At 36.3% G+C, this 14,317-nt stretch overlaps 1 protein-coding gene across 1 annotated transcript in view; it reads left to right on the forward strand.

The window, feature by feature from the left end:
* qsox1 (quiescin Q6 sulfhydryl oxidase 1) overlaps nucleotides 1-14,317 on the forward strand; it is a 42,235-nt gene that overhangs the window by 23,441 nt on the left and 4,477 nt on the right. The window contains exons 9-11 of the mRNA XM_055167833.2: nucleotides 5,040-5,162; nucleotides 6,133-6,271; nucleotides 10,829-11,005. Coding sequence (XP_055023808.2) covers nucleotides 5,040-5,162; nucleotides 6,133-6,271; nucleotides 10,829-11,005 — 439 coding nt within the window. The remainder of the gene's footprint in view (nucleotides 1-5,039; nucleotides 5,163-6,132; nucleotides 6,272-10,828; nucleotides 11,006-14,317) is intronic.

The raw sequence follows: 14,317 nt of genomic DNA on the forward strand, positions 1-14,317 counted from the left end.
GTGTGCATTTTAATGTAAAACAAAGGGCACTGATGGGTGATTCTAATGAAATCCTGACTAAGAGGATGTCCAGCATCAGATTTTTTTTAAAAGCCCTGGAAGCCCTTTTTTAGCACATATAAGATTAAGGTTTGAATTTATAATAACCATTATTTTTAGAGGATTTAAAAACATTTCCTATAGAATTATTTACATTTTTTAGATTATCATTATCAAAAATTATCATCACCGCAACATGATATTACATTAAATATATGCATTTACAAACTCATGTTTCGGTAATGACAACTAAAAAGTTGACAAACAAAATTTCAACTTTTATCTGGAGAGAAAAAAATAAGAACAGCTTGGTAGCCATCTTGAGTGTTACAGTCAATTATGTCCCTTCCAACTTTTTTTTGTTGAAAATGTTAGTTCCTTGAGGGCTTAAACAATGATTGAAAATTGTTGCGGAGGATGAGAAAATTGGTCTTGGACACATTTATATTTCTTATTGTCTCTACATTTACCAATGATCACCAAATACCACATGTTTCTTTACTGTAAATGTTTATAATATAACATGCACTGAAGCTTTTTATTTTTTAGATTTTTTAATTATAAATATTTCCATGTCAAAGAACCCAAATTCATGTCATGGATACGTTGCGGTAATGAAAAATTTCCCCTTAAATGTGGAAAAACAACAAAATTGGTTTGTATGATGTCATTTGAAATCATGTGCAAAAAAATTCTTATTTTGATAGCATTTACTTTTTTTTCAAAATGTTTCATGACATCTGATTTATTTTAAGATATGTCTGTGCAAGTTGTAGTTTTAGTTTGGACAGCTCTTACATTTATTTTAGTCTAGGACTAGTTTAATCCCTGTCCGGGAAAACGCCCCCTTGTATCTGCATGGGTTTACTCCGGGTACTCCGGTTTCCTAAAAGCATGCAGGTCAGGTGAACTTGTGATGTTTTTTACTATAGTGAATGTTTAGAAAGCGCAGACATGCTTGTGTACTTTGTTGTTGCCCAGTGAGTCAAGACGTGCGCCACAATCCGGATTTGTATGAATCAGAACTTGTATTTCAGGATTTAAGGAGTGAGAGCATTACAAAGAGGTTTTAGGATTAAACATCTTTATCCTGCTTTCCTGAAAGAGGCTTCCAGCCTTGTAAAAGGAGGAGAATAAGGAATTAGAAGGCAATTTGAATCGTAACTCCATCTTTTGTAGTATAGTGACCTAAATTATTCAGTTTTTTGACATTGGGGCATAACGGAATATAACGGCACTGCTGCATTTTCAACATCTTTTGGAGGAAATACTGAATTGCTTTCAAGGCCTCCATTAAACCGAACAGCATTGGGAATCGAAAAAATTGTTGGATGACTAGCACCTGTCATTCGTTCACAGCATGATAACCAAGAGCAGTTTAAAGGGCTTTTACACGGCCCCCTTTGCATATGGGTCCCAGGGGCGAGTGAGGTGGGATTAAACCCAGGGCTTCTTCAGGACCAACAGATGCCTGAGAGAGAGAGAAAGAGAGAGAGAGAGACTGTGGTTTTGTAGAATGCTGATACTAATCGGATTGGAGATGACATATTGCTTGGGTGGAGTGGATTGTCATGGTCCGGAGGGGGGGACAGTGATTGGAGTGAGCCGTTTGTGGTTTATGATCTATATGACTGCTTAGGTAGATGGAATATGCAGAGGATAAATGTATATATACTCTTACAGCATGATTGACAACATACTGTAAACTCCGCAGCCTTTTCTAAATACGATGGTGCCTCGGAAAACATTGTGCTCTCTTGAAAACGTATGCATTTGGCAGACGCTTTTATCCAAAGTGACTTACAAGGTATACATTTTTATCAGTGCTTTACCACTGAGCTATGCAGGAGTCTGAGGTCACGCATGCAGTGAAAGACTGCACCTGTGCAGCTCTGATTAGCTTTCCTTGGCTGCGTTCTCTATGGCCGAATCTCCCAGATTAAGGAAACAAATCAGAATGGAGTGGGGCGTTGGGGTTAAGTAAATCTCCGCAAGGCCTTTTTAAGTGAGCTGCGTTTTAATAGAGATCCTGTTAGTGGGTGATGAATAGAAGGCCGCACCATGCTGAACAGATGGCCACAGGAAAATTGAAAAGACGCAGAGGCACAAATCAAAGAAAGGTGCACCTCTGGGATCCTGTAGGCCACAACGCACACACACACAGGCGTTGGGCTGCTTTAATGTGGCTGTTTATGGGGTGTGACGGAGTGTTAGTGTTGGCTTTGTGGCCCCAGTTTAGATGCAGAATTGTAAGGTCAGCACTGGCATCCATCCAGGGCCATTGAAGCTGTCCGTTCCCTCATGCCACACAACTTGTGCTGGTCATTACTAAACTTTAGGACAAACACACACTTTTTGATGAAATAAGTTTGAAAATAAGTTAAAGGGCACATATTTCATTGCTGAAAAACAACGTTATTTTGTATAATACAATGTTTAATATGGTTTATGGTAAAAAACACATTATTTATCACGTACCGTACATTTTTGTAGCTCCAGATTTCACTCTTTTCCTTAAACTCATCAATTTAAAAAGCGCTGTGTCCCTGATTGGCCAGCTAATCTGTACGTTGTGATTGGCCTGAATACCTCTGATGTCAGCCGGAAATGTGACCATGTTTGAAAGATTTTCTCACAATGCAATGCTGACAGGAGTTAACTTACAGGCTGAGTTCAATGCGGGAGGAATTATGATAATGTCGATCTTGTCTACACCACCAATCCCAGGAAGTAAACTGTTGCGTACAATCCGTGTGTTTGTTGTAGTCCAAGAAAAAAGATTAACGTTGGAAACGATAACTTGCGTCATCGTTTACTTTGGGATTTGTACCTTTTGCATATCGTTAACATCTATATACACTTACACGTAAAATCGTGAATTGGACGATAGTTGTTCTTTAATATGTGAGTCTGTCTTCATGCTAAAGTCTCATAATCTGAGATTAGGGGCATCGACGGTTGATTTCAGCCTTTGACGTGACCTTACTGAGTCAATATTAAAGATATCAAGGGTATATTTTCACAGAAGGATCTTTAGATTATATAGGATGATTTTATGTAGTAAATAGTAAATCGGAAAAAATGACTTTAGTTGGGTTTTTACAGACAGTGTCACGTGTGATTTAATTTTTTTGTAATAACAACAAAATATTTATAGTAATTGTAAATCATTAATTTATTTACATTCAGAATGTCATGAACATCTATTCCCATAAATATATTAATATTTGAATATACATGACCTGCTGAACCTTAGACTGACCTTAAGCACTATGGGGTCGTTTCTCAGACATGATTTAGATTAATCCATGACAAGGCCTTAGTAATATTAGGACATTTAAGTAGTTTTTACAAACAAACCAATACAAAAAACTATACTGGTGTGCATCTAGGGACAGAACAATGGCACTGATAAATGTTAAAGGGCCCATATTATGCAAAATCCACTTTTAAATGTGTGTATGAACACAACAACCCTACAGGGTGATTCTCACGAAATCCAGACTTAGAAGGCGTCCAGCATCAGATTTTTTAAAAAGACCTTGAAGCCATTTTTGGCACATATAAGATTAAGGTCTGAATTTACTATAACCATTATTTTTAGAGGATTTAAAAATATTTCTTATAGAATTATTTACATTTTTTAGATTATCATTATAAAAAAGTATCATTACCGCAACATGATATTACATTAAATATATGCGTTTACAAACTCATGTTTCGGTAGTGAGAACTAAAAAAGTTGTCTAGGTACTATGACGAACAAAATTTCAACTTTTATCTGGAGAGAAAAAATAAGAACTGCTTACCTGGTAGCCATCTTGAGTGTCACAGTCAAATATGTCCCTTCCAACTTCTTTTTGTTGAAAATGTTAGTTCCTTGAGGGCTTAAACAATGATTGAAAATTGTTGCGGAGGATGAGAAAATTGGTCTTGGACACATTAATATTCCTTATTATTGTCTCTACATTTACAAATGATCACCAAATACCACATGTTTCTTTACTGTAAATGTTTATAGTATAACATACACTGAAGCTTTTTATTTTTTAAATTTTTTAATTCTAAATTTATAATTAATTTCCATGTCTTAGAACCCAAATCCAGTCATGGACACGTTGGGGTAATGAAAATTTTCCCCTTAAATGTGGAAAAAACAACAAAATTGGTTTGTATGATGTCATTTGAAATCATGTGCAAAATAGTACATGAAGAGATGTTTGTAACTGTATGCTGCTTATTTTAATACTCTAAAAAAAATACTCTAAAAAAATTTATGACACCTCATAAGTCTAATTTCGCGAGAATCACCCTACAGTGAAACAAATCCACCCTCTCCTTCTTTTTAATCCTCATTAGACCAAAGCAGTCTCATTAGACATGCTGTTTTGATTCTCTTGTTAATGTGATGTCACACTGATAAAGCCCCGCCCATAGCCACTGACTGACTGAGGTTATTTTACCCAAAAGCTTTTCTAAATGTGTTTGTTAGCACATTGTAGCACTAATGTGACTTAAGATACTGTTGTCTCAGACTGTTATCACAGGAATCAGATCTATTTTATCTGAATGTGCTCACTGTCTGTTGGTAAGTGAGTAAGGAGCTGTATCTCATTTGCATTAACAGACACGAAAATGGCGCTTTTTTGCTCTCGCCCTAATAGGTGCATTTGGGGTATTTTTAACTGAAATTTCACAGACACATTCTAGGCACACCTGAGACTTATATTACATCTTGTAAAATGGGCATAATAGGTGCCTTTTAAGATACAGTATGTCAGTGTAAGGTTGTTTTTAAATGAAGGCATCCCAAACATGCATTTTAGTCTAGGACTAGGAGAATCCCTGTCTGGGAAACCGCCCCATATGATGTTTAAATTACCTAATAAATGCAACAAGTCTTATTCCTATGCTTTGAAATCGTATCCACGCTTCAAATTTGTCAAATCTGTCCAAACATAAAATATAACAATAATGTGTTGATTGTTTTTTTTTTCTAGTATTTCCCAGGTCGTCCCTCTGTAAAGAGTGCATTGAAGACTGCGAACAGCTGGTTACAAGATCAGAAGGGCACAAAGATTGAATACAGTGATTTTAGAGAGGTGCTGGATAATGTTGTACAGGTTAGTGGCATCTCACAATTTTTCCCATGTGAGTATTTATATTATTGCAGGTACATACTGTCCAAAGTCATTTTTTAAATGGTTTTATATGGTTGTAAACAAAATAATATTTTCTGAAAAAGTGTCTTATATAGCTGAAAATCATTTACTTTTGTCTGAATAAAAAAATAGAACCATTTGAAAAATCTTTGGACATCAAATATACTTGCAATTATATACTCACCCATGTATTAAAATAAATGTTTAAACGATATCTGCATTTTAACACTTGACGCATTTATTAGAAAAGGTAATGAAGTTTGTCAATACTTCGACGTAAACACTTCTGCACTTAGAATTTAGGTCATAGGGTCAGAGTATTGGGATACTGTCAGTCATTTAAATGTGTGAATATAAACAGCCAGTGCTTTATAGAAACACAATTTGAAGCTGTTTCATTCAACATGAAATGCATCCTGTTCAAATGTGCATAAAAGTGTGATTGTTTACTCTGTTTATATAGCAAGAGTATCATTCACATGCCTATACACACTGTGGCATAGTTAGTAACATCATTACCTCTTAGCCATCCAATCAATGAATCAATAAGGAAGTAAGGAGTCCCGTAAGGAAATGCGCTGATGTCATCAAGATCATTGCCTCTTATAGACACACCCACCAATCAACTCCTGAGTGACTCTGTCAATCACAGGCCACTTGGTCTGTAAACCAGCCAATGGGAGAACTGGATTCACTCCAAATCAGTCCAGAAGGTTTAATGCTATTTGATATGAGGTTTTATTTATGTATTGAGTTATATGTGAAATATGACTGAAAATGATTGTAGTTCCTTTAACCTGGTTTAATTGCAATACCCATATCACTTCATTTGAGGAGTGACTGAAGAAAACATTGACTGACCTGAATTGATTCTTGTTATTTAAGTGCGACACAAGTCAATTGAGACTGTATGTTTGTGAATGTTGTACAGACGAGTGACGCGGTGTTGCCTGAAGGTGTGCGGTGGGTCGGCTGTCAGGGATCTCAGGCCCATTACCGTGGTTACCCCTGCTCTATGTGGACCCTCTTCCATGTGCTCACGGTACAGGCAGATGAAATCGGGGGTTCAGGTAATAATTGCATGCAATGCACCTCAGCTACACCACACTGTATTGTGTAATTGTGGTTTTAAAATGCAATTTTAGATATATCTGTCTTTCTTCATTGAAGTAGATTTTAGTCTTGTATTACTGAAATAATTGCCCGTAGGCAAATATGGCCACTAAGTGCAGGGTTCCCACGTGTCCTTGAAATCCTTGAAAGTTTGTGAATCTGGGGGGGATTCAAGGCCCTGGAAAGTTTTTGAAAAAATACATACATAGATGCAGGTCATTGAAAGTGCTTGAATCTATTTTATGCAAGAAAGTTATTGGAAAAATTCCATATTATTCCCTGTGTAGTGTAGGATAATATCATAAACATTCTAGACTTTTTAAGCACACATGCTAAACTGTTTGCTTTAAATACTTATATCTTCTGTATGCGAATGTTGATTCATAGCAAAATACCAAAAAGTGTCACGGCAGTGACGCAGCGGGAGTTCCCTCGAAAGGGAACTCTAACGATGTATCTTAAAAGGTAACACGATGTAACCTTGCCCCACATTTAGTCCTTGAATTTGAGGCTATTGGACCTGGAAAGTCCTTGAAAGGTCCTTGAATTTGAAGTTAACTAAGGTGTGGAAACCCTGTAAGTGCCATGACGTTGTATCTTCAATACCTAAAGGGACTTTGGCTAAGTTCACATTATCAGTCCAGATCTCGTTTCTATGCATATCCAATTGGAATCCGATCATGTTTAGCAAGCGTGACCGGCTATCGTGTGAAATCTGTTTTAAGTTACCTTCATGCAGTATGTGGTTTAAAATCCTGTTCAGATCACATTTTGAATAACTTTTTTTGTTCTCACATCAGGTACTGTAAATTCAGACTGACCTTCACGAGAATTTGCACGTATTTACAAGTTGGCTAATTCGTACAAATTCATATGAAGTTAATTGTACAAAAAAAAAAACGATTATCATATAAAACAGTAACGAAACCCCATCCCTAACCCCATTGTCACGAGGCAAAAGCAAATCGTTCAAAAATGTACGAACGTGGTCGTACAAATTATTACGTATTAGCCACCTCGTAAAATACGTGTGCAAATTGACATGAGACAGCATCGGTCAATATTGAACACATCAGATATAATTTCACAAACAAAGCTATTGTGTTGTTTTTGATGTGCAGCATGATACGCTATAGCTGGCACTTTAATTTGAAGTGACTTACATCAAACTTATTACGGGATACTCCCGGAAAAAAAACTTGTGGGATTGAACCCACAACTAGCCTAGATTTTTAACCACTATACTGCACCTTTCTTTACATACCAAAGCTCAAACTTATTTCAAAAGTTGACTTGAATATTCACAATCTTGGTCATTTTCACACGGTCCCAATGCTGTTCGTTGTAGGGATGCATAATGATTAATCGCGATTAATCTATTGCAGAATAAAAGTTTTTCGTACATCATATAAGTGTGTGTGAACTGTGAATAATAATTATGTATATATAAATATGCACACATGCATGTATAATTTTAAGAAAAAATATATATTTATATATTAAATATTTATTTATAATATAAATTATACATAAATATACAAATGTATATAGACATGTAAACATTTTATATATATATATATATATATATATATATATATATATATATATATATATATATATATATATATATATATATATATATATATATATATATATATATATATATATATATATATATATATATATATATATATATATATATATATATATATATATATATATATATATATATATATATGAATATATGAAGAGTTTCGTTGCAAAACGAGATAAATCCATTTTTTAACATTTTTGACAAAACATGTTTATTATTATGTTATCATGGTATTATTTTGTTTTATGGTGCTACTTAGCTGTATTTTTTAAGTTATGAAGGTTTAAATCAAAACAAACCAACTGCAGTTGCATTGAAATTAATTGGAATGCACAACCAAAAAACGAGATTTCTGAACAATTAAAAAAACGGTGGTTATCTCGTTTTGCAATGAAACTCTTCATATATATACATGCATGTGTAGGTGTTTATCTATATAAAGTTTTTATACACAATTCACACACATATATGATGTAAACAAAAACTTTTATTCTGCAATACATAAATCGTGATTAATCATTATGCATCCCTAGTTCGTTGCAATGAGGACGTTTTAGGTAAAAGCTTCAGCTATTATAAATCTAACATCTCAAACAAATCAATGAAGCATCAGTCAGGAGCTGTGTGACCCTTGACTGATTCGTCAAAGTCAAATATGCTGATCTCGTGTGCGATTTTCAATATTTCAAGCACACATTAGTTAAAGCATGGAGCCCCATTTTTGGCCTTTTGTTGACCCCTAACTTCAGGGCCACCATCAGGTGTCCTTTGCCACATCCTCTTCGGCTCACTTGAGACAGACAAACCCTGTCTATTGTGTACTGAGCCGGCACTCGTCCGCATTGGGCCGTGTGCTTGAAAAGCTTGAAAATCTTCCCCACACAAGAATGTCACATTCCAGGAAGTCCATGTCTCACTGTTTGTCCATAGGATCTGTTTTGCAGCTGGAAAAGTAATTGTTTGCAAGTAGAAGAGCAGGATTTGTTTAGATTATTGGAATTGGAAGGGTTAATATAAGACCCAGTGAACACAACTCCTCCACTAACACTTAATCCAGCAGCTTACAGTGGGCGGAAGAGGAGAGCGGAGCAGGGGGCATCTGCGCGTGGATGCGTATGAGCATGTGGACGGGGGTCACGTAACCTGCAGATGGAAGGGAAGAGATGGTGTCTCCATCTGTCCACTGTCAATGATCTGGATTATGGTTGGGTTCACCAGCTAAACAGAAAGAAAGAAGCTCTGGTGTACTAAAAACAATGTTAAACTAACCCACAGAGGATACTGAGTCAAACCGGACCTCTCTCACAAACACCACCTGCGGTGACCTGTCTTTAGCATGCGTTGTGTTTAAAAGAGTGGATCTGTGAAGATTTGTGTAAGGAAATCTAGGATCATTAGGTTTGGGGATAGTTTGTGAACTGTTTGTTGTGTCTCTAAACTGGAGAGGATGATTAGTCTTTCATTTATTTCTGTTTTGTACAGTTTGAAAATATGACTCTGAGTTTTTACATTTTCATTTAGCAGATGCTTTTATCTAAAGTGTATAATATGAGAAGTGCTATACAAAGATACTTTTAGCAACGTTAGTTTCATTGTATAGACTAGAGACATACCTTGTTCAGGGAAAGTTTAGTTGGATTGCAATGTAAATATAAATATAAATGATGCATTATATATAACTCATTTGATTTCATTATCATAGATGATATACATCATGGGTACAAAAGCTGTACTGGAGCAGTACCCTTTAAAGGGGGCATTTCACAAAACTTTTTTAAGATTTCAAATAAATCTTTGGTGTCCCCAGAGAACATACACTCAACTAAAGGATTATTAGGAACACTTGTTCAATTTCTCATTAATGCAATTATCTAATCAAACAATCACATGGCATTTGCTTCAATGCATTTAGGGGTGTGGTCCTGGTGTCAGACGGGCCGGTCTGATTATTTCACAATCTGCTTAGTTATTGGGATTTTCACGCACAACCATTTCTAGGGTTTACAAAGAATGGTGTGAAAAGGGAAAAACATCCAGTATGCGGCAGTCCTGTGGGCGAAAATGCCTTGTTGATGCTAGAGGTCAGAGGAGAATGGGCCGACTGATTCAAGCTGATAGAAGAGCAACTTTGACTGAAATAACCACTCGTTACAACTGAGGTATGCAGCAAAGCATTTGTGAAGCCACAACACGCACAACCTTGAGGCGGATGGGCTACAAGAGCAGAAGACGCCACCGGGTACCACGCATCTCCACTACAAATATGAAAAAGAGGCTACAATTTGCTTGAGCTCACCAAAATTGTTGCCTGGTTTGATGAGTCCCGATTGCTGTTGAGACCATTCAGATGGTAGAGTCAGAATTTGGCGTAAACAGAATGAGAACATGGATCCATCATGCCTTGTTACCACTGTGCAGGCTTGTGGTGGTGGTGTAATGGTGTGGGGGATGTTTTCTTGGCACACTTTAGGCCCCCTTAGTGACAATTGGGCATCATTTAAATGCCACGGCCTACCTGAGCATTGTTTCTGAACATTTCCATCTCTTTATGACCACCATGTACCCATCCTCTGATGGCTACTTCCAGCAAAATAATGCACCATGTCACAAAGCTCGAATCATTTCAAATTGGTTAGGTTATATATATATTAAATATAATATATATTAAATGTATAGTCACTTTGAACAAAAGCATCTGCAAAATGTATAAATGTAAGTAAATATATTAAAATATAAATCTTACTTTAGAAAAATAAAAACACTGCAATATTTTGGTATTTGGCAAATTAATACTAAATTATTATTGTTGGTATTCTGACACTGCAGCTATTACGCTACCACTTTATTATTGCTATTTTAACTTGAATCTCAAAATTTATTGTAAAATAACAAAAACTTGCTGTTCTTTTCCTCTTTTCAGACCCTCAGGAAGTGTTGCAGACAATGAGAGAGTACGTCAAAAGTTTTTTCGGGTGCAGATATTGTGCGACTCACTTTGAGAGTATGGCCGACGAGGACATGGATTATGTGACCTCACTATCTGGTGCTGTCCTCTGGCTGTGGCTTCGACACAACCAAGTCAACAACCGCTTGGCAGGTAAGTAGTTGTACATGAGTATAATGTAACCATATACTAACATTAACATGCTTCTAAAGTATGTCTAGCTTTTTTCTGCTCATTTAATTTATATTTTTATATGTTAACTGTGACTTTTATTCTTGTATGTTTATATACTGTAAGAAAAATTGGGGTGGACTGCTGGTGCAGTATATTTAGTATAGGTATAGTATATTGTGAGCTCATGGACACTCATTTTTAAGCTTGAGATATTGTTTAGTCCTGTCAATCCTGCTCACGGTGTAGAGAAGGAGAAAAGAGGAGAACACACCAGGAGTTTTTGGGTGGATTTTCCCTCTCCAGAGCACCAGTACAGCTTCATTTAAATCCCTTTAATTCTGCGATCCTCTGAGCAGACACCATCTGTCCTGTTTGCCTTCATCCACCTCTCTATCTTTCTCTCTCTCTGTCTTTCTTTCCACTTATATCCTCCCTCTTTTTATTTATCACACCTTTGGTTTCACTCCATGTCTTTCATTTCATAGTCATTCCCCTGGTACGATTTTAACTAAAATCTCCCTATATAAACTGACTGTGAACTGGCTACATAGTTGACATTTCATAAATAAAAGTCCTCTTTGGCTTGACAACTCGGATGGCTGTCGTCCATAAGGACTATAAAGGGACTTAGTTGCTTCTGTTCACACTTGGTTAATTCATTTGTTTGTCCCCATTTGATGTCTCCTGCCTCTTTAGCGTCTGTCCCTTTTGCCAGCCACCAAGTCATGAATAATCGGACAAAAGTCCCACATGTGTGTCTCACTACGGGCCCCGGGTCCCCCATCACTTGGGCTGATTAGGTCTTACTGTCTTTCCTGTCCCGCGGGAGTCGTTTCCTCAGCTTGACAATTGATATAGCGACAGTGACTCCTCCTGCCAGGGGCACGCGGCCCTTTATTCCCCAGACGTCCACGACAGCAGGTGGCACACGCCACGACGGCAGCATCAAGCCATCCACTGCTTTGCTTTGTAATCTCTGGCCCAAGTGGTTAACGCAGTGTTTGTGTGTGTGGGTGGGTGGCACTCTTCCCTCCTCCCACTCTTTGTTCCTCTCGCTGTTCCCCAGAGGAAACCTCCTCCTCCTCCTCCTGAGAGTGTGCCTCTTTAGCAGATCCCTCCCATAACACACTACTAACCAGGCATGAATAGTGGCCTATTAGTATCAATCCTGCGCAATTAATTTAAATGGCACGAGGGCAAAAGCAACAGGCACTTGTCGAGGGAGAAAGCATCTATTCAAATTGTATTTATATAGCGCTTTTCACAAATGTTTAATTGTTTCAAGCAGCTTTACATTAATAAATGCAAGGAGAAAACACAGGAAAATTGGTGAACAACAAAAGTAGCAGAGTATACACCGGCTAAGACTAAACCGTACTAGTAAATGGATAAATACGTTTTTTCTTTGCGAAGCTTTTTTGCTGTTTTGGCTTTGTCAAGAATGGGTTTGGTTTTTGCACACTGTGGGCTGCAAGATAAATAAAAAATATGGTAATATTGAAAATGTGCATATCGCAATATGCAAATACACTGCAAAAATGATTTTCTTGTTTTCAGTAGAAATATCCAAAAATTCTTAAACCAAGATGCATTTTCTTGATGAGAAAAAATGCCCTAAGAAAATAATTCTAGTTTTTAGACCAAAAATGTAAAATTTAAGGGAAATTGTGCTTAAACAAGCAAAAATATCTGCCAATGGGGTGAGAAAAAATTTCTTGAATTAAGTGTTAAAGAAAAAAGTTAACTTATTTTAAGATTTTTTCTCACCCCATTGACAGATTTTTTTGCTTGTTTTAAAAACAAATTCACTTATTGTAAATTTTTATTTAAAAACTAGACTTATTTTCTTAGGTCATTTTGCTTATCAAGAAAATAAATCTTAATTTAAGAATTTTTAGATATTTGTACTAAAAACAAGACGAAAATACTAAGTAAGAAAGTCATTTTTTGCAGTGTAGCAATGGTTTGCAAAAACTAAATAATTTTAATACTTTAAAAAGTTATGTATAGTAAAAGTTTCAAGTAGATGCAGATTATACTTTTATTGATTTTACAAACTTTAATTTAAATGAATAGTCTACTCATTTTCAATATTAAAATATGTTATTACCTTAACTAAGAATTGTTGATACATCCCTCTATCATCTGTGTGCGTGCACGTAAGCGCTGGAGCGCGCTGCGATGCTTCGATAGCATTTAGCTTAGCCCCATTCATTCAATGGTACCATTTAGAGATAAAGTTAGAAGTGACCAAACACATCAACGTTTTTCCTATTTAAGACGAGTAGTTATACGAGCAAGTTTGGTGGTACAAAATAAAACGTAGCGCTTTTCTAAGCGGATTTAAAAGAGGAACTATATTTTATGGCGTAATAGCACTTTTGGGAGTACGCGCTCCAGCGCTTACGTGCACGCACACAGATGACAGAGGGACGCATCAACAATTCTTAGTTAAGGTAATAACATATTTTAATATTGAAAATGAGTAGACTATTCCTTTAACAAAGCTCACAAGTTGTATATTGGTTTATATTATACCACATGGCTGTTGAATGCTTTATTCTGATTGGTTGAGAAATGTTTCACGGGTATGCATTATCTTTCGATAAACGCACACCTGACCTGTGTCAACCAGGTCCACCAGAGCAATGTCTGTGTTTACCGTGGTATAAGTGAAATAATTGACTCCGGTCCTTTTAATTATTTGAAATTATACCATGGGGCTGTTGAATGCTTTATTCTGATTGGTTGAAAAAGGTTCCACGGGCGTGCATTATGCAAGGAATAATTAATGACGGGCCATTGAATTATAAGAAAATTATTTATTAATTATTAAAATTATTATTATTTTCAAATAATTCAAAGGACCGAAGTCAATTATTCCGCTTATACCACGGTTACTACAAACATTATTCTGGTGCTTATTTTTAAGACATTTGACAGGTTAGGCATGCGGTTTACAGAAAAATAATCAACACCAATGGAACATTTCTGAGCCAATCAGAATACAGCATTCAAAAGGCCCGTGGTATAAAAGCGAAATAATTGACTCCAGTCCTTTTAATTATTTGAAATTATACTACGGGGCTGTTCAATGCTTTATTCTGATTGGCTCAGAAATGATCTATTGGTGTTGATTATTTTTCTAACCTTGAGAAAGGTTCCACGGGCGTGCATTATTTTTTCGATAAATGCACACCTGACCTGTTAAATATTTTAAAAATAACCACCAGAGCAATTTTAGTTGTAATCGTGGTATAAGCGGAATAATTGACTCCGGGCACGACACGA

The sequence above is a fragment of the Misgurnus anguillicaudatus genome, chromosome 5 (genome assembly GCF_027580225.2).
Source record: "Misgurnus anguillicaudatus chromosome 5, ASM2758022v2, whole genome shotgun sequence".
NCBI lineage: Eukaryota > Metazoa > Chordata > Actinopteri > Cypriniformes > Cobitidae > Misgurnus > Misgurnus anguillicaudatus.